The sequence below is a fragment of the Aythya marila genome (genome assembly GCF_965140915.1).
Source record: "Aythya marila genome assembly, chromosome: 3".
NCBI classification, from domain to species: Eukaryota; Metazoa; Chordata; class Aves; order Anseriformes; family Anatidae; genus Aythya; species Aythya marila.
The window spans coordinates 97,827,717-97,849,350 of record NC_139044.1 but is presented as its reverse complement, the minus strand read 5'-3'; the positions used below and the strand labels follow the sequence as shown (position 1 = coordinate 97,849,350).

The window sequence follows — 21,634 nt, the reverse complement described above, 5'->3', positions numbered from 1 at the left end:
CCTTTACTTGGATAACCTTGATTAGATATACTAGTAAAATGCTGATGGAGAATGGGTCGTATCTCCATTGTATTCATATATGCCAGTATAACCAATATACTCTGTTGCTTCTGTTCAGATTTTGGGTGATTTCTCATGCCTTTTTTTGTTTTGTTTTGCTTTTAGACCCAGATGAAGTAATTTATGATGATGTACCAAGAGAAAATTCAGACTCTGAACCAGGTTTGAAGTCTTTGTAATACAGACCATGCAGGTTTTAGTTTAAATTGAAAGCAATGTCATATGGCCTCTGTGCATATATAATGAATAGACACATTAACTAAGTTCCATGTAAACAGAATTAGCATTCTAACAGTAATCAATAGCTCTTATAAAGTTCAAAATTAAAACTAACTTTTAGCACAGTCTTGTCTCAGCAGGTCTCCTACACCTCTCTGCCCATAAGCTGAATTCTGCTGTGTTTTATAGGTACTCTGGGAAATCCCTAACTGGTTGTGTTCTGTGCATTAGAGACTTGCAGTGGTGGGTGTTGTACTTGTAGTGACCTAAAGAAAGCAAAGTAGGGAAAGAGTGTTTTAAATACTTATCTAGTACAATGCAGCATTATCATAGTTGCACAGAGAACTGCTCTATTCTGGGAAGCACCCTGTCACATAATAATACCTGTTAGATGGAAACATGTTCAGCTCTCTGAACATTACTTGAAGAGGAGGTTCAGGGCAGCTATTCACCTTTCTGACTGTGACTCTCCAGAAATGCTTTTTCTTCAGCTTTGGAGTGGTTTAGCTCCTTATTGTGTGACCATGTTTGGAAGAGGCAGAATAGATCTTAAAACAGTAGCTGAAGCCTAGATTTTACCTTTACTGGGTAGGAATAGTGGAGTTAGGGGTCAAGAAGGCTATTTAAACAAGTTTTTGGTCAGGTTTGTTGGGTGATTTTTCTTCACAGTGCCTGTGCTTAAGGCTTGGTTGCTGCCAACGAACTGTTTGAATGGATCTGCTTATTGGGAACTCTACATTTACTTGTCATGGCTCTCAGGGTATAGGCATTTATTTGATTCTGAAGTTGGCTATGACCATGTTAATGGTTCAAGCAAACACTTGGGACTTCTGGTATGAAACACACAATTGTCTTTAAAGCCTTAACTTTTTTATTTCTTGCTATTAGTGCTATCCAGGCAAGACATTTTGCAAATTTTATTACTATTTTATTACTCACATTTATTTATTATTTCAGTCTATCATGCTGCATTTAATGGCATGAATGCTTTTAGTACTGGAAGGTCCCATAGTGGACTGTGCTACTCTGGGCAGGGATGTCTTCGCGCTGTGTTTGCTTGGTCCAGAAGCACATAGACTGAGGCCAGAGGCTAACCTGAGGAGATATACATGTCATGGATGCTCTGCTGAACATCTCTGTCAGAATTTTCACCTTATGCCATAAATCAGTAATTAAAATTTTGACATTCTATTTGTTCCCAGAGTTACTGAAAATTTCTGAGAAAATAGGTAGCAGAGGAAATTTCATATTTGTACGTTCATGTTCTTTATGTTTATTGATTATATAGTTTGATAGGCAGACACTCCTATTTCAAGAAAAAAAATCTGTCTGAGCTCATTCTACATCAGTAGGTGAACAAGATACATCCGCTAAATCACTGGGTATAGTGTGTCCCAATAATTGCATTGCAAAATTTTGGCCTTTTTAAGTCTTGAATTATTTTGATTTACTATGATAATTCTTTTAAATTATTCATTGTGCTAGTTTACCACTAAAATGTGGTCCTTCAGGCAGTTTATTTTAAGGACAATCTTGATATGCATGGAGACAAAAAAAAAAAAAAAAAAAAAAAATTTTTGTTATTCCAAGTGAGAGGAGATTCTTCTGTGGTAATTCAAAATAGTTTCATTCATGCTAATAATGGAAGATTTTTATTGCTCAAAATGTATTTTTTTTTTAAATAATAGAATCCTGGGATCAGCCAGATATGTAAAATATGTCAGCTTTTCTTTCAAGTATATATATTTTTTCTCAATTTACATAAAACTTTAGTCTTGGAATAAAAGCATGGCTAATGTGAGACAGTTTTAAATGCTAAGTTGTAACCTCTGACAGTAGGGATTCCTGGCAGAACTATCCATACTTTTCTACTTGTATTAACAAAGGATTCTGTTAATGTAGGCTGCATGCTTGTTTCCTGAAAAATATTTGGCAATAAAATTTTTCCATTTTGTTTTGAGTTACTAGATGCCTGTGCCAACTAAAACAGCAGCTGAGGTAATAATGATGGAAAGCTTAAAGTTAAAAAAAAAAAAAAAAAGTTGCCCAAACAGTGTGATTATTTGTAGTATATTTTTTTTTCAGTAACTATTTTGGAAACATTTTTCCAATGACTTTAATGGGTGGTACTTTGGTCAACCTCTGAAATAATAGCTTCCTAGATCTTGAGAAGGTTAATATTTCAAGTTCTTAGACTTGATGGACAAGGTAAGAGAGGAGAGAAGCCTAGTCAAAGGAGGAGTGCCAGTATAACTGCAAGAATGAGTCATAAAGTACCAGAGTTTTGTAATGTATTTCTTGTTACTTTGGTCTGTTCTGCTTGAAATAGTAATGTCTTCATTTGATTCTCAGTGTTTTAGCATTTGTTGTTTGAACTGATCATGAAAAGTTCCTAGCACAGCTACAGTTTGAGCTTCCATTGAATTTCTTTTAAAAATATTGTGGCATTTGGACAGAACAGCATAATTTGAGCATGGCATGTTTCTAAAGGTATCATGGTGTGTACCCAGAACACCAATCATGTCCTGTTACAGTAATCTCTTACAACAGAGATAGCCCATTTTGGCTCTTTTGAATATTGGGTTACTTTAAGCATGTTAAAAAGTGTGCATACAAAAGTCTGCCTAATTCCTTATGGTACATCTGAACAAGAGGTTTTTCTTGTTTAAACAAAAAGGTATTTCAGTGTAGTTTTCTTTTATTTTGGTTTAATTCTTGCAGAAGAAATGATTTATGATGATGTTGAAAATGGCGATGATGGTGGAAACAGCTCGCTGGAATATGGGTGGAGTTCAAGTGAGTTTGAAAGCTATGAAGAACAAAGTGATTCTGAGTGTAAGAATGGAATGCCCAGCTCCTTTTTGCGAGGCAACCACAAAAGACATGTATGTATCCTGCAGTGCTGCTGTCATTGAGGTCATCCTGATTTTCAACACCTGCCTTTCTCACCTGTATTTCCCTTCTCAATCCACTTTCAAATACCAACATATTTTTAAAGGACACACAAATCTGTCTCCTTTAAAGAGACTGTCTTTAAAAATAGGATGAATTTTCCTTGTGGGCAGTTCCTCACAGTTTCTGTTTTGCAGCTGGTGTATTAATGTAAGTGGTAAATGTGTATGGAAAATAATGCAAAGAAGAAATGGGATAAGCCTGACAAAACTTGAAGTTTTGGGATCCTTTGGGCACTCAAAAGTCACAAAACTCTGCTAGTGTTCCCTGCCTTTTTGTCCTAGATCACTTTGGTTCTGTCTTGATTCACTTTGGTTGTTTGAAGGTGAGAATTTGTGTGTGTGTATGTGAAAGAGAAGTTTGTACCATTTATTAATGAGAGAAGAAAGGTTGTGTGGATAAAATGCTATTTCTGTGACATCTCTGGTCCATGCCACAGGAGCCAGGAAGACACTGACAACATGGGTATGTGCTCTCCCTGCATCTTTTTGACTGCATGTTGGGAGGAGACCTGGCCTCCTGTGCTCTCTCCTTCAGCTGCACTCCTTTTGCCCTTGTGCGCTCTCTGTGAGAACAAAGTCTTGTGTGGGAGCTGGGGCAGCCATCCCGCTGCCAGTTCCCTGCTCTGAGGGCTTGGAGGATGGAGGCATGGTGCAGAGACTGGACACAGCTTGTTTGAGAAGGGGGATGGGGTTTGGTGCCTGTAATCACTGCAAAAACCTTAGGGCTTCTCAGTCACATGCTAACCAGTAACAGATGCTGTAAGCTACTTCATAATTGAGTATAGTCAGCGTGCAAAATGCTCCAGTGGCAGTAGGATGTAGGGAGGCTGCCATGGCTGGGGTAGCACAGTAGTAGGAAGAGGAAAACTCAAAGGCTGGGGACTGAACCTGCCCATTCTGCTGGGTTTCTCAGTAATGTAGGTGTGCTTGCTTTCTTTAGCTGCTTTCTGCTTTTGGCTCTACATATTTTTTTATCCTGATTTAAATACTACTGCTACCACCTCATTTTACACCGTTTTTCCAGGGAATGCAGCCCCAAGTCCACTTGCACTTTCAAACAGAAAATGTACAAGAACATTAGGGAACTTGCTTAGCACTTGTTCTTCCATAGCACCCTTATTTTGATTTTGCAGGCTTCTTATCTTAATGAAAACAAAAGCCTCACTGTCTCCCTCCAGTACCCCTTATCTGCTTTCCCCTGACCTCCATCCTTGCTGCGTGCCCTTTGGAAATCAAGGAGTGAGCAATTAGCTGGAAAACTTGATCCCACTCCAATCAGCACTTTGTGAGCTGAGTGCTGATGTTGTGCATTTCAGTGTGGATTTTTTTTTTTTTTTTTTTTGACCTAACCAGAAAGAACAAGTTTAAGCTATTGCAGCGGTTTCTTTCTGGGGAGGTGTTGGACTAGCCTGAAGAAAACTGAGTTTGGTTTTTGAATACCTGTGGAAGAGACTGAGTAGTACTTTGCACTTGAGCTTGTAAGTCTTAATGTGGCTGTTGGTTTGTTCTTCTGAGGATAGGGGTGAGGAGCCTAGGAACAAATTTGCTGGTGGATGGAGAAGTTGGAGAGACCACCCACACCTGTATGGGTTTACTGGGAGCTGGAAAAGTCAGGAAGCTAGAGAAGGGGTTTAGAGGAGGATGAGGCAAGACTGAAATTTCAGAATTGTTAAGACAAATAATCAAGCATCAGCATTTCAGTATAGGGAGAAACCACTCTCCTTTATACCTGGTCCCTATATCCATTCCTTTGACTAACTTTCACTTCTCCTCAGGTCTTATGATGGACGTTAGCAGTGTTTTCTCAGCATGTCTCCTTGTAAAGTCTTTTATAGCCTGTAAGAGACTTACCTTATTATTTTTTTCTGTTGGTTGAAAAGCATGGGAAGGTTGGAGGCATGATTTTAATTGTAAGTGGTGGTATGACTTCCCTCAAAGTCACTTTTATTATAAGTTTTGAATTGTTATCTTAAATTCTATTTTTTTAAGAAGAGAAAACGTTTGTACTATCAAATATTTCTAAGCTGTGAACCGGATGCTGTTCTTAATTACACTGTTGTAATGCCAGAATCATCGTGTTGAAGGTAATTGCATCCTGACCAGCCTAGCAGAGCTGAATTCTGGACCTGCCCCTTTGTTTTCAGCTCAGCCGGCCTTCTCTTTCCTGATGCTTTGATTGTTTGCCAGATAATTCTGTTGACATCAAGCTGAGGGTTTTTCCATTGGGCTTCTTTTCTGTTATAAGGCACACAAAAATATATATTTTTTTCCAATTGAATTTTTGCTGCTTTTATCTTGCTTTCTCAAAATGCTTAGTGAGGATTAATGAGTACTCCAGGGTATTTCTCCATGAGAACTTCCTTACCTTGCAAGTGCTTGTACTTATGTACGAGGTGCTTATGCCTGCAATCATTCAATGAGGCTGTGACAGAGCAAAGATGCATACTTCCCAATTCCCACGCATGTGGGAACTACAAACCTGTGCATCCTCCCTTATTTTCTCCTTACCCAACGCGCTAGTACAGTAGATCTCCATTTTCTCAGGTGCCACAGCTCCTTCAGCCCTTGAGAATTCCTCTGATTTGCTGTTTTGAAAGAGCCAGAAATGCACTGGCAAGGTGTGCTCCTCTGAATGATGAGCTGAAAGCTGATGTGTTGTTTCCAAACAATTTGTAAAAGATGTGCACGGTATAATTAATATGCAGTTAGCTTAGACTAAGTGACTTTGTCCCTCTCTTTACATAGTTGCCAGCACAGCGCAAAGGTGCCTGGCCGACTTTCGGTAAGTCCAGCGATCTGCAGCAATAACAGTCCACTCGTCGGGCTGGAGCTTCCCTGAATGAACGTTTTCTCAGTTATCTGTGTGTCAGGAGGCAGAATTAGCAACATGCATGATGTGTTTTAGTACTTTAGCATTAAGTTTGCACTACAGGCTTTTTGAAAAGATTGTGTCTTTTTATGCACTGTAGCTTTCTCATGACCTAACGCGTTTAAAGGAGCATTATGAGAAAAAGATGAAAGATTTGATGGCAAACACTGTGGGAGCAGTAGAGATTCAGCAACTAAAGCAAAAACATGAGCTGAAGGTAGTGTAGTTAATTTTTGTAATTAGCTATGTTTAAAATGATTGCTTTGCCGACACAGACAATATTGTCTTTGAATAATAGCTTGAAAAAGTGGACAATGATTTGTTTAAAATAGTTCTAAATGTGCTGGATTGCTATGTAGTTTGTCTTAAAAGTGCTTTGTCGAGGGCTTTTCCTCATGTTTATTTGTCAATTGTAACAATTTCAGAAGATCGGGTAGGGCATTGGCCTGCCCTTATCCCAGAGCCTGAGCGAGGAGTGAGCCCTGGTGCCTTTGTGAAACCCCAGGGAGCTCCACAGGGCTAGCGTGACCCTGGCGCTCTGTCCATGTCAGAGCAAATTGTAGGACAGAGAATCATGCTGCTGGCCATTCTGAATGGAGCCAGCATGAAAAGGCTGCTTTTTTGCTAAAAACTTCAGCTCAGACAGAAAAAAACTGCCTGAGTGCAGCAAGACAGCTTTGTTTGTATTCTGGTGCAGCTGATGATGTCAGCACGGTTCTGGCAGTAGTGGGGTTTTATTTTTATTTTTTTTTCTTTTTTGCCTTGGCAGCATTTAGGAAAGGAAGAGTACAAAGCAGTTTTTAATGAACATGTCCTAGCAAAACAGCACTACTTTTTTTTCCATGAAACTTCTTTGCTGTAGTATTGTACTACAAAATATACTTAATTAGATCAACTTACTGATTTCTTCAATTAATGAAATTATTAGTTGTAAAATTTTCTGCAAAACACAGTGTTTATTTAAGAATATAGTTAATACAGAACTGAATTTTTAGGTCAGAAATACTTTGGCAGAGTTAGAAGATAAATAAGAACCCTTACCATTAATGACATGTTCTTAGTGTTTATTTGTTATATATTGTAAAGTCGAGCTTTTGAGACTATTTTAAGTTCAGATGTTTGAAGCAGAAGGATTCTTAAAGCATTCCTGTTATTTTGGGTGTGCATACGAGGTTATCGTAAAGTGAGATCCTTTCTCAAGGTTTGATTTGATTAGGAAGTACAAATGCTCAGATCTATGGTTTGATGGATTTGAGTACTTATTATAGCTATTTCATTGACTTTGGGCTATATTTATAGCCTAAAACACTTGACAGCATTCTTTTAAAAGGTATTTGGATCAAAAGCATTCTGCATGTTATGCTCAAGCGGGTTGGTATTATTCACTGAACATGTAGAATGTATTTTTTATCTTACAGATGCAAAAGCTCATGAGAGCTGCTAGAGAAGGTACCAAAGATGGACTTGAAAAAACAAAAGCAGCTGTGAAAAAGGGTCGTTCTTTCATTAGAACTAAGTCTTTTATTTCCCAAGGTATGTATGTGTCAGTTATGCTGTGCTAATGTTGTTTTTTTCTAGTCGTTCCTGACAAAGGACACAAATAGCCTAGCAATTTTTTGTACTAGTAGCTGAGTACTGGTTGCATCAAATCATAGAATCACAGAATGGTTTGGGTTGGAAGGGACCCTGAAGATCACCCAGTTCCAACCCCCCTGCCGTGGGCAGGGATGCCACCCACTGGGTCAGGTTGCCAAATCAGCTCTGTCAGCAAATAGTGTAACATTCAGTTCAGATCACGGTGCGGTCAGTGCATCTTGAGTAGTTTTATGTTTGGGGTGCAGGCCTCAGTGACCTAGGGAACCGGAGGACAACACAGAAGAGTCCACTTAAAAATAACAGTGTCAGAGATGCTAGTTAGATACTGGTTTATGGGGATTATAGAAATCATGTTAAGGTACTAAGTCTGTCCACTTCCCTCCATCTAATAACTCCAGAGTGTCTGTTAGTAAGAAATTCTGCTGTTATGATCCGGATTTCAGTGGAGTGATAGCTATTTAAAAAGTCTATAACAACCAAAAAGGATAACAAAAACTGTGCCTGAGAGTGGTAGCAAGGAAAGAGTCTTCTGCTTTATCAGTTTGCTGATTTCTAGCAAAAGCTGGCTTTTGGGTTGGGAACTGTCACAACAGAAGAGGCTCTAAAATAAAAAAGCTGGAGGTATTTGTGTTCTTCTAATTTAAAACAGGCATCAGTCCCATGTCGTGACCCTCAGCAGCCACAGTCCACAGCTACTTTTTGCATGTGGTAGTGACTATACACAAATTTGTTCTCCAGGATAAGGCTGAGAGGTAGTCTGTTTTTCTGCTCAAGTTTCTGCCCAACTAATTAAACGGTTGTAACTTCAGAGCTCCTAAAACTACAGTTTTAAGAAGCCAAAACCACAAGACTGGAACAAGATGTTTTTAGCAAGTGAGCTAACATAAAGCTGCATCCTATCTGTAAGGACTAGTGCACATCTCATTATGGTCTCTAATAACTGGTTCTAAATTTAGGTGAGTCACAGCCATAAAATAAAAGATTATTTGCAGAAGGTTTATTGAGCAAAAATGTATCCTCACCCTCTTGCTGTTACACAGTAGAAAATCATCTTCGTTAGTGTTACAATGGGCCCAGTACTCCTCCTCACGGTTGTAGAGGTTAGGTAGAAGGTGCAGGATATCTATGGAAGATCTAATCCTCTAGCCAGTTACCAAATCAGCAGGGAGCATGTGACAAATTTGCTGATTAATCTCATTAATTCCTCTAGCCAACAAAACTGCTTCCCTTAATTCTCTTTGTGTTCTAAGCCACAGTTTCTCACACTGTTCCTTCTCTCTCCTCTGCTGGTGTCGGGCTGTTTGGCTGGCTGTGTACTGCCACCTATCACTGCACTTTGGTGGTGCTTCTCAAATGAAATTAGTGGCATTGAGAAGTCCATAGGGACTAATAGAGAATTTCTTACTCTCATTTCTTTTGAAGGCCAGTGTTTTGATACGTTTGGCTACTGATTTTAGTTCAGTCAATGGAAGGTTGTATGAATTTTCTTGCACTGAATCATGTTATGTCTGTGTTTAATTTCATCCCAAAGGTTGTTTGTTTAAAAACTGCCGGCCCTGTAGTTGCAGAGCTTTAACCCTAGTTGTCATGTCCTGCAATTTGGACAGCTCTGTGCTCTTAGCTGTAAAGAGGAAGGAGAAATCATGCAAAAGATGCATAGGCTATCTCCTGCTGTGTGGATTTTAGGACTTTGAGATAGCTTTTGAAATATGTTCTGTACTAGAGCACCTATCAGTGCTGGTGTTTTTGTGATTTCACAGGTAATACAGAAATGCTGAGAAAATTACTTTTGTACAGGAAGTGAAAATAAGGCTATGTTGTAAATACTGTGCTTGGGTCTCTCAATCTCTGTGTTGTCAAAGTTGACAGTTTTTTATTCATCTATTTGTAGATCATAGATCATCATGTCTGGAAGAAGAGGAGCTAAACTTATTTATTGATGTGGACTGTATGCATGCAGAAGCAATTATGACCCCTATGCCTGAAGGATTATCACAGCAGCAGGTAAAAGGCTTTTCAAAACCTGGTCTTTTACCTCTTTTTTTTGTTCCCCCTTATTTTCTGCATCAATGGCTGTCAGGTGCCTTCCTCTTCAAACATTCTGGCATATGATATAAAATAAAGGGAGATTAAATTCAGACTAGAATAAGTAGTTTTTTGAAAATTGGTGTGTGTGAAATGTATCAATAAAGAATTCAGCGAGAGATACAAAACGTTTTGCATTATAAAATTAGGAACTACAGTAATTACTTATTTTTCTGCCTAAACATTTCAAGCTGAATGTGATGATTTTGAGTGAAAAAGAAGAGTTTAAGATTTTTTTGCTGAGTCAGAAGACGCTGGTGCTCTAGGAGTTCTCTTTTAAATGCAGAGAACATTCTGTGTACTCTCTGCATCTTAAGATTTCTCCTGATCTAAAAAAAACTTGTCCATGGTAAAGTCAAGTCTACAGAACAGTATAGTTTGCTGTTCACCACCTCAGATTTCTATGGTCACTGTGGAAACCATGTCAGTAGACACTGAAATCAGCATAAGTTTGAATTTTTGGCTGGAAATAAATCCTGTTGGTTCATGTTACTGTATTGTTGTGACAAGTTATAATGACAGTGTGAGAGTTTTTAGTATCTTGTGGCGTAAAGTCATGAGTTGGTCAGTACCTTAAAAAAATGAGTGGCGAAGCTAATGGTATTCTTGAAAAATAAGTTAAAGAGTAGTTGAAGAGAGTGGTATGGGCTTTTGTTTTGCTTGGTGAATTCTGTTTTTCTGATATGTTTAGCACAATGCAGTGCTAGATCTTGTAACGATACAACTAGCAAATGTATTACATTACTGTAACATCCCAGCATCACTGAATGCTGTATTTTCCTTCTTTCCAAATATGGGTTTGGGAGTTTCACTGTTTTCTGTAGGTAATTAAAAATGGATGTACTTTCTTCAGGAAAGATAGAGAGCTCTTAATTTGGAGTAAGCTGTTAATTGCTGTGTAGGTCATGATATATATTGTGTATCGTGAAGAGAAGCCCAGCTGAGCAGGGATGGAGTTAGGAAAGCCAAAGCTCATCTGGAGCTTGAGAGATGTGAAGGACAACAAGAAGGGTTCCTTATATGTACACTGACAGCAAAAGGAAGGCTAATAAAAATATGGGTCCCCTGCCTGATGGGACGGGGGACCCTAGTGACAAAGCAGGCTGAGAAAAGTGAGGAAGTCAGTGACACCTTTGCCTCAGCTCTTACTGGTAAGGTTTGTTCTCAGGCCTTTGAAGCCCCCAAGCCAGGGGCAGGTTGTGTTAGGGCAAAGCATTACCTGCAGTGGAAGATACAGCTAAGGTGTACTTTGGCTGGATGGACATGTCCATGAAACTGGGTGGCACATATTTAGTGGTTCTGAAGGTATGGCCTTGATCATCTAAGATGACAGTGACTCAAAAAAATTTAGTTATCACACTCATCCTCAAGAAGGAGGGTCTGGGAAACTAGGGTCTGGCTGGCCTTATCACAGTCCCTGGGAGGTTATGCAGCAAATCCTCCTAGTAGCTGTTTGTGAGTTTGGGAGGGACAGAAGGATGATTAGGAACAGTCTTCAGTAAGTCCATTAGTGCCTGACCAGCCTGTGTGCCTTTGGGGTGACTAACTTGTGGATGGGGAAAATGGAGGGTGTCATTCCACTTCTGCTTTAGCAAGGCCTTCAGCGCAATCTCCAGAAGTATCCTTGTAGCTGTATGTGTAATATAATTCCTGTAGGCAGACTATAAATTGAGTGGAAAGCAGGTTGAAACCTGCTCAGAGGGGTACAATCAGTGGTACAAAGCCCAGCAAGTGGCCGGTGTTAGTGGTGTCTGTCCTGCAGGAGGTGATACAGGCCCAGTGCTGCTTAATGTCTGTATCAGTTCTCTGGGTGCCAGCTGCAGTGCTCCCATCAGCATGTCTGCAGGAGAAACCAAATTGACATAGGCAGCATGTACAATGCTGGAAGGTAAGGCTGCTGTTCAGGGTGACTTGGATGGCTGAGGAGCTGGGCTGACAGCAAGCTCCAGTGATGCCAACAGTGGCAAACGCAAGTCCTGGCTTTTGGTTCAGAGTATCCCTGTGCCACACACAGCACAGGCAGGGGACAGACTACCCAGCAGCCCTGGGGATCCCAATTGGACTGGAAAGCTCCTTCCAACCTGAGTTACCCTGCAGTGAGTTGTCTTTATGGATGTTCTTGCTTTAAACAGTAGGTGGCATGGTAGCTTTTGTTTAAAAGCAAGCTCCTGTTTGAATACTATGTCCTGCTTCGGGTCTCAATCATGTTAGCTTTCACGTCGTTTTAAGCCTGTGACTAGAATTCTTTCGATTTTTTTCTTTTCAAATTTCTTATTTTAAGTTGTTTATGTTTATATGCTATTCCTACTAGCAACAATGCTAATATAAATGTAAGACTTGCATGCAAGCCTATTGGAAGTTACATATATCATGATGACCAATAGGTGCTGTTAAGCATTTATTTTGTGTATTGTACAGCCTGAAAAAGCATAACTCAAACGTATTTATTCTTTTCAAAAGTGTGAACTGTGACTAAGAGTAGCAATGTTATCTTTTATTAGAGCAACCAATACGTTACACCCAATAAAAAACTTAAATCTTGTCTAAGCACAAATTAGACACAATGAATTTTACCACTTATTTCTTTAAGCAAGGCCTCAGATAATTTTGAAGTCTTCCTTTGAAATGCCAGCACTTGAAAGAAAATCCTTACATGACCTACACATAATTTAATAATATGAAATGCAAGTGTGAAGAATTAAAGGCAGCTGAGGAGAAGAAAGCAGGAGGCTGTGGGGATCAGAAGCAGGGGAGTTTCAAGAGAAGCAAGTCTGAGATGTGAATTTCATGGTCTTAGCCTCTCATTTCAAGGCTAGCTTAAAGTAGTAAAAGAAGCAGTTTTGCCTTTCCTTGTACTTCTGGGTAAGTGGCTTGTCCCTGCCTTCCTACCATCTTCTCCCTCAAGCAGAACATCACTTTTGAAAGTTGGATTAGGAAGTGAGTTTGGGTGAAGACAAACCCTTAAAAATAGCAAGAAATATAATCCATAGCAGTTAGAAGTTTTACTTTTAAATCAGATCAATTTCTTTGTCCTTTCTCTCATGTTATCTGCATGTGTATACAGTATGTTTCAGCTAAATCACAGAATTAGGAAGTAAAGAAGGATATGTGATGAATAGTCTGGAGTTTGTAAACATGAAATATGACAGTATTTCCTGAAGCTTACAATTCTGTTGATTGGTATAAATATAGATAAGATTTTCACTTAGGCATGTTAATATCCCCCCAAAAAAAATCCCAACTAAGATAATTCCTCATAATGAATAAATTCATACATCTAAAAATAAAAGATGTTTCAAAATTAGAGTTTGAAATTGGAAACAATCAGCAAAGATTATATAGGCTTACAATAACTGTTGTTGTCTTAAACTTACTATTACTCTAAAATTATTTTTAATGACTCTTGAAGATGTACGGTGTTTATGGTATGGCAGTGCCAGTATTTAAATTGCCTTGTGTTTCTTGCTTTTTATCAGTGTGGGATTTTTACCACGAGCATTCCCACTTATGATAAACATGTTTTCCTTGAAATTAATCAGGTAACTTTATTTCTTCAACAGGTTGTGAGAAGATATATTTTGGGCTCTGTAGTTGATAGTGAGAAGAATTACGTGGATGCTCTGAAAAGAATTTTGGAGGTACTGCAATAACTTTTGCATTCTATGGCTTGGGAATTCGAAAATTAATCAAATTCTTAAAGAATCTGTAGCGTGACTCACAGATTCTGCTACAGATGCTTTATGCCAAATGTTCAGAGAGATTTTGTGCGTATGTGCTGTTACGTAATTTGTTTGACTTTTTCTATGTATAGAAGACCCCATTTAAGGCGATTTTAACATATTTATGTATCTTTTTTTTCCCACAGCAATATGAGAAGCCCCTGTCAGAAATGGAACCAAAATTACTGAGTGAAAGAAAACTCAAAATGGTCTTTTACCGTATTAAGGAAATTCTTCAGTGCCATTCAATGTTTCAAATAGCACTGGCGAGTCGTGTCTCTGAATGGGATTCTGTTGAAATGATTGGTGATGTCTTTGTTGCTTCAGTAAGCAAATGCATCGAAACGTATTATTTTTATTTTAGAATTGTTATTCAGTCTCTGTATCTTTCTGTTTAACTTGACCATTTTATATCCCGTGTTCTCCAATTCCTGCAGTAACTGTCAGAGTATATGTGTACCATCATGGTAAGGAAGCTGGCACCAACAGGTGTCTTCAGCTTGGTTAGCAGATGAGAAAGCATTGTGGCCAAAATTTTCAGGCCTTGATCAAACTTTGAGATACTTAAGTAAGCAGTTTCTTTTTCGGAGGAAATAGGTTCAAAAACTCACCATAATAAGGGTGAGATCAAAGCTCAGTTTCGCTTAAAAAGCAGGTAGTTTTATGTATGTGGGACTTTACATATTTACTGGGAATAGAAAAAAAAAAAAAAAAAAAGAAAAAAAGAACAAACGCAGTACTTGATGTCCTGAGTTCCTGAGTTTGAACTGAGCCTGGAGCACACACACAGAGTATTTGTAAATCCCTTAATGGACCTTCATCCAGTGAAGAACTGGACTAGCCACTGGCTTGAATTACAGGAAACAAAAAGTTGCCATGGTTGATAGAAAGATGTTATTCCCACAGCAGGTGTGTGAATGGAAAGGGAAGGCTACCTACTGGCTGGTTTGAGTACTTTGTTTTGTTGCCACCCAGCTGCTGGAAACTACCACCTTTTCATTTCAGCTGAAAGAGAGCAGGGATGTGCATTTTTGGGTGCTTTGACCCCATTTCAGTGAAAATGAAACGTTTACTAAAGAGTCTGTCTTTAAACCAGATGTATCTTACTTTGACCGAAGCAAATTAGGGTGTACTTACCAGGCGAGCTCTGCAGAACCTTTACTGAGGAGGCAATGGGCAGACAGAGATCTTGCCCTTCATGTGGCTGTTTGCAGGTCACAAAACCTGCTTTCTTGCTAAACATCAGCTAAAGATGGGTTGTGTAGGCTTTGGGAATTCACTTGTTCATTGAATCTGGAAGACAGGCAGCAGTGCATTACCACTGTGAGAAGGTCATGGGATTCCACTAGCTGCTTTGAATCTCAGTGGAGGCTTCTTGATTACACAGAGTCCCCAGGCTTTGCCCTCGGATTGAAGCCAAGGTGAAGCTATTTCTGTAAATCTACATTTTATAATTCATAGCTGCTACATCTGTACATCTCCAAGCTGTGTTTTGCAGAAAAGTTATTTTGGGTATCTTCAGTATTTCTGTACATCCAGCACTGAGCCAAGCAAAAGCCTTTAGCTCCTAACAAAGTGAGTCAGGGCTCTAAATAATACTGTTGGGCATCCTTTGTGCTTATAGTTATGGTCTACCTTTTTATCTTTTTAGTTTTCCAAATCTATGGTATTAGATGCGTACAGTGAATACGTAAACAACTTCAGTACAGCAGTGGGGATTCTTAAGAAAACATGTGCCACCAAACCTGCCTTTCTGGATTTCTTAAAGGTGAGTTCACTCAAGCTTAAAACAGCTGCACATGCGATATGAGTAAGACACTATAAATTAAAAGGGGGAAAATAAGACTATAATACTGTATATTATGTGACTTTGATTTTATGGCTTAGGCATATAAACTCTACAGAGAATTCACTTTCACTACTTTGAGAATGATAACTTGATTCTAGATCCTGGATGTGTTTGGAAGTGCAGAGTGGTGTTTTTTGTTGCTGTTGTTCAGGTCAGTTTATTGGTGTTCACATCGCTGTACTTGGCAAAACATTGGGATTCTTTCTTATCAGGTGAGCATGAAATAAGAGGACTCAGATGGTGAACTATTGTTTTGGATTTATTTTACTTCTAAACTCTTCATTCTGTTGTGCAGTCGTATAGCTGTACTTCCATTCCACAATAATTTACTATTATTTTGCAAATATATTTTTATTTTTTTTTTACAATTTGGAGATAAAATTGATTATTTTTGTGCAGAATGTTTACTGCCCTGATGAATGCAATAGTGTGCATCGTGAGCCTGGCACATGCAGTGGAACTGCTGGGAAGCCTTAGGTGTGATGCCCTACAGAGGGTATGCAAAAACTATTGCAAGGCTTTTAGGCTGTGTGTTACACTGCTAAGAGCCTGGAAGCTCAGTTTGTCCCATTTTCCTGAGAGTCTTGGATTGAGCTGGGCCTCTCAGAGCTGTCACTCTGCCAGGTCTGCCACAGTGGTCCATCAAATGCTGAAGTCGGGTCCCCTTGGCAAGATAAACTGTGAAGCTTTTAGGTTGCTAGAGGATTGGGAAGGGAGGGCCAGGGGAGCTGATTGCTAATCTATCTTCAGATCTTAAAATTAATTCAAAGCATTTTGGAAGTATGGCAGCAGCAGTACACAGGATTGTATTCTGGAAGCCCTAGGCACCACGAAGATGAAACTCTGTAAGGTTACTTCTCACACAGGTATAAGCCCATTGTTCCAGCAGTGGCATCATTTACGCTCTTGACAATCCTTGTCAGTACCAGCACTGGTGCTGCTCCCAGCTAGGGAGTCACAGTTGACTTCTTAGGACAGAGTAAATTTATGTACCACCTGTTTTTTTATTATTATTTTGTCCAACTGCAACTAACAGACTTTGTGCAAGAATTTTCTCCACCAGTGGTCAGGCAAAAAAATGGTTGTGAAAATGTAATCACTGCACAAAAGTTTAATATTGTTTGGTTTTTAATATTGAATATTTCTTCTACTCTTCTTTTTTTTTTTTTTTTAATCTTTTGTGATTCTGATCAAAATATTCAAAAAGTTGAAATATTTTAGACAAACAGGGCTTCTGAACATGCAAATGAAATTTGTATGTTCTTATCCCCCACTCCTAAAAACCAAAGTAATGGATTCTGATATTTTTCTTTCCAAGCATAAATCAGTGATCTTTTCCCTAGTTTCTACTAATAAAGAAAATGAAAGTCTTTTTGTTTCCACAGTACTGAGATAATGTTTTCTTTAGATTTCCTCTTAAAAACGCATTGGTTTTCACACATTTATGGTCTCTTAGGCCCAAGGTACAGATCAGCAATAGTAAATTACAGAGTATAAATTGACAAATCACTTGGATTTACAAATTTAAAAACTGGAACAATTATGTTCATTTTGTTGTACTTGAAGTTAAGCAGATGTTTCATTGCATTGCTTATGTTAAAAAGAAAAGAAAAAAGAAAAGAAAAAAGAAAAGATGTGGTTTATCACTGTATACATAGGTACCACATTGCTGGTGAGGCTTCATCCCAGCTGCAGTTACTTAAGGAGGAGATTTAAGTTTGGTTATGTACCAAATACATCACCATAGTGATTAATAGTGATTCTAAAAAAAAATAAATTACTACTTCTAAATGAAAAGAAGGAATATTTGTAGTAGCATTTTTATAATAAATGAAATGATACAGAATATTTACAAGACATCTTTTCATTTTGTAACTGATGGAAATACACTTAAGGGAGTAAACAGTGTGACTGTCTTGCATTGCAGCAGTGCCAGGAGTCAAGCCCTGATCGGATTACACTGTATGGTTTAATGATGAAACCTATCCAGCGCTTTCCACAGTTCATTCTGCTATTGCAGGTAAAGAATATTTACCAAACAGATTTACCCAATAAGTGTTTTTGCTGCATTCTCACATGGCTTGTTTGTGGGATTGCTGGGTAGCTGTCTTCTGCTAAAAGACTATGCTGCAGTGGCAGCGACCACTGGATCCAGGGGAAATATCAAGGAAAAAAATTGCAGTGCATCATCACGTACTGATCTCTGATTGCATGGGCAGGCAATTCACTGTAATTCACAGTTCCCCTCTGTAGACCTGCTCCAGACCAATTTTCAGTGTTTCAAACTCCTTCCAGATCATGTCAAGTCTATCCCAGAGAGAGCTAAAAGTTAGCTGCATTATGCAGGTGTGACACAGGGCAGGCTTCAGGATGAAGGTCCAGGAATTAATGCAGGATAAGGTTTAGAGGAAGTTGTGGTGGGAGGTTGTGGGTAGGTAGCTGTGGCAAGAGCTTTTGAGACAGCACAAGAGATGAAGTTTATTGTGGCAGGAAGCCATAGCGAATTCGTGGTGATTTTTAAGTGCTGTGAGGAAGGAGCAAAAATTTCAAATTGTTCCAACGTGTGCCTACAAAAGGGAAGGGTTTTTTAGCAGCTGTTGTAACCTCCATAGAGTAAGTATGGTCTCCTACTTTAGTATGATATTGCTGTCAGTGTATTAGTGAGGAATAATAATAGTAATAAAGATAATTGAACATTATTATAATAAGAAGTATCAGAGAAGTTTAAATGATTGTTTAGACACCATATTATAATATTGCTTTTCAAATCGTTTTCTATTGTGTGCAACTTCTGCTAATCTTTTTTTGTTACATTTGGAGGTTTTACATTTATTTTCAGGTTTCTTTTCTGTACTTTCTTCCTATAAATAATGACCCCATTCAATATCTTTTTTTAATATCTATTAAGATATTCAGGAAAATAAGTGATGCACAGTCTGAATATTCATTAGATGTTCATTGGTCTTATTCTTTAGTAGTATTCAGGTAAGGAATGTAGCAGTAACTTCTGCACACAAGTCCACAGCACATCCTATACTCTTTTGAACTTGAGTTTGGAGTTAATTCTGATTTTTGTTTTCATTTATGATTTCCCTAAAGGATATGTTGAAGAACACTAATAAAGGACATCCTGACAGATTACCTCTACAGATGGCTCTTACCGAACTTGAAACACTGGCAGAGAAGTTAAATGAAAGGAAAAGGGATGCGGATCAACGCTGTGAAATAAAACAGATAGCAAAAGCAATGAACGAACGTTATCTGAACAAGGTTAGGAAGCAGAAATGTGTGATGGAAGAGTCAGTTTATTATTAGTTTCTGGGTCTTGAACAATCTTTAGAATGGATTCTGAAGGGGCACCTGCGTTTTTTTCTGTAGTGCTTGACACCATGGGGTTGTTCTGGTGGTAGGTGTGAGAAGTGAGTTACCTTCAAGACAGAATGGGTTCACTGGTTTAAACCACAGTGTGTTGGGGTGGGTAAAATGCTGAAATAGCAGCAGCAGTGCTGGTATTTTGTGGCAGTGTAGAAAATAGCAATGTTTTCTTTTTCTGTATCAAGTTTTCAAGGAAATCTTCTGCATGAGAAACTTCAACTTAAATTTATCCTAGAACCAAGGAATTACTCCTGTGTAAAGGAAGGAACCAGTTTCTTACACCACAGTGCTTCCAACTGCAGAGTGGTTGAGAGTGTGCTATTGAACATGTCCAATATCTTTCCTGTCTTGAAGAACACCCCAGTCTGTTTCATTCATATATTTAGATCTTATAATAGAAATGTCTTTGAAGAACTGCGGAAGACATTCAGTTATGGGGAAGGAAAAATTTTCTTTGAGTTTGTTAGTAGCTATCTGTATTGTAGATATATGTATGCTTATTTGCATCATAAATGCTTCTGTTTTTCCCAGTGCTTCAATTATTGCTTTCATGAAGTTAGAGATGATTGTACTTATTCTGGCATGGAGTAATGGAGGCATGCTAAAGGAGTGCAAGGAGTGCTTTTGTCTGTGATTCATAAAAACCCTGGTAGTTTTAAGAATAGAAAGTAGTCAACCAGAACATACTTCTACTAAGCTCTTTATGAAAAAAGAAATACTGAATTTATTGTCATCCTGGCATATTATTTCCATTCTAAGTGCATTAAAGAATGGGTTCAGGTAATTTACTTTTTCTCGTTCTCATACTCCTGCTTTTTGAATTAGCTACTAATGATTATCTACAAGTGACTGAAAGAGTTAAAGACACAGAGTGTGCCCTTTAGCAGGTGGTCCAGATTTCTTTTTATCAGTTGATAGCAACTGTAAAGTCTCATGTTCTGTACCAGGAGATTTGAGATCTAGCTGCGTAGTCACTTCAAATCATTTAGTGCCTTGTGCAACTTGTGACTTAATGTTTGCTTATACAGATTTCGACAATGCCATTAAACAATGCCAGGCAAGGTGAAACAGGTGGTGAAGGAAATGGATAGATAGGAAATGGGTGCGTTGCAGACCATTTTGTTTTCTCTGCCACTATGGAGATGTATTTGACCTGTAAGGAATTGGTTCATGCTTGCACGCAAGGCTGAGTCTCAGCACTTGAAGAAAATTTGCAGGAACAGTTTACATGTCCTGCACCTTTTGTGTGTGTCATGTTCTTGGCAGTCTGTGGAAATATGCCAGCTGCACTCCTTCACTGATTTTGTAAGCCAATGTAGACAGAGAAGCTGAAAGCATTCTTCTTGCACCCACTCTGACTTGCCCCTTTGTGATGGCTGGAACCATGTGTAATGTTTAAACGGACTATGAAAGAAGAGGTGAAGGAAGGAAGTAATGGAAACTGTGGAAGCTATGACTTTTTTTTTTCATTAGAGGATCTTTATCAATATGGAAGACTTTCAGAGCAATTACATGTTCCATATGAAGAATTAAAACCCCTGCAGGACATATCCTGGGGTTATGTTACTGCTGCAGGAAATGAAAAGCAAATCAGTAAAGACACTTAATTCATTTGGCAAATTCACTTGTGAGCATTTGTAGTCATATGGCAATATTGCGTTGTTGTTGTTGTTGTTCTGAATGTTAGATGAATAATGTATAATAGACGATGTTGATTGTTTTTAAAATCTAGTTACTTAGCAGTGGAAACAGATACCTCGTACGGACTGATGATATGGTTGAAACAGTTTACAGTGACAAAGGAGAAATTATCAAAACCAAAGAACGGCGACTTTTCATGTTAAATGATGTGCTGATGTGTGCAACGGTAAACATACGGTAAGACTTAACTAATATTTTTTAAATTATCATTCAAGTTTAAGCTGGAAATGATGACAGTGAAAAGAGTTTTTGTTGTTGTTGTTTTTACTATGTCTAATGATCTCTATCAGTTGTCATAATGAATGGACAGCTGGCTTTTATACACTCTTCTAAATTGCCTGCTGATATTTTGAAGTTCCAGAATAAATTTGTGTGTGTGAGCATATATACGTGTGTGTGTGCGTGTGTGTGTATATATATATATATATATATATCTATCTCAGTTGGAAACTGCAGTTAGAAATGTGCTGTAGAATCATCAGTGTGCATTAGGGTAGAGTGGAGTGCAGATATACCACGGTAGGTTTTTTTTCTCTTCTTCCTTAAATTCGTGCTGTCACATATCTGTAACCTGACACGATATGGAAGTTAAAACAAAACCAAAGCTAATGCGTGTAGCTAGAGAAAAGAAAAAAAAAAAAAAAAAAAAGGAACACGCTAATGAAATTCCAGCTGGGGAAGGGTTTTTATCTCTGAGACCAAATGTTGAAGGATTAAAGTTGAGGTGCTTTGAAGAAAGCATTTTTTTTAACATGCCTTCTGTTTTAGTTGGCTGTAGCAATTACTGTTACTATAGCACTGTGTATGCCAAGGTCACACTCACATTCCAATGTTGCTTGTATCATGAATTGCTTTGTGTGTTGGTACATTCTGACAGAGAAAATGTAGACTGTTAAAATCTTCCAAAAACAGCTTTTCTTAAGCATAATATGAGTTGTTACGTTAGTTCGTTGGTGAAGTCTGAATGCAGCACACATTTTTGCAGTAGTGTGAATGCTTGGTCTCACATTAGTGAGCAAGAAGTACGTTTTCTGAAGAGCAGTTATTACATAGCAAAAGCTTATATCCAATTATCCCAGGAATCAATTCTGTTCTTTAGTAGCTTTTGACCACTTATTTTCATCATTGTCTTGGATTTTTTGTAGTTGGTCCTGAAGTGGCAATGTGCACTCTGTTTTCACTTGGTGTCTGAAAAGTTCATGATTTT

At 38.4% G+C, this 21,634-nt stretch overlaps 1 protein-coding gene across 4 annotated transcripts in view; it reads left to right on the top strand.

Annotated features, from left to right (window-relative positions):
- The window catches only part of ARHGEF10 (Rho guanine nucleotide exchange factor 10), a 120,726-nt gene that overhangs the window by 35,832 nt on the left and 63,260 nt on the right, over positions 1–21,634 (top strand). For 2 of the 4 annotated variants that reach the window (XM_082757692.1, XM_082757691.1), the window contains exons 7-17: positions 166–222; positions 3,001–3,164; positions 6,203–6,319; positions 7,521–7,635; positions 9,590–9,702; positions 13,344–13,421; positions 13,649–13,828; positions 15,154–15,270; positions 17,279–17,371; positions 18,451–18,621; positions 20,459–20,604. In XM_082757692.1, coding sequence (XP_082613818.1) covers positions 166–222; positions 3,001–3,164; positions 6,203–6,319; positions 7,521–7,635; positions 9,590–9,702; positions 13,344–13,421; positions 13,649–13,828; positions 15,154–15,270; positions 17,279–17,371; positions 18,451–18,621; positions 20,459–20,604 — 1,351 coding nt within the window. The remainder of the gene's footprint in view (positions 1–165; positions 223–3,000; positions 3,165–6,202; positions 6,320–7,520; positions 7,636–9,589; positions 9,703–13,343; positions 13,422–13,648; positions 13,829–15,153; positions 15,271–17,278; positions 17,372–18,450; positions 18,622–20,458; positions 20,605–21,634) is intronic. The other 2 variants (XM_082757693.1, XM_082757694.1) reach the window with 2 other exon arrangements.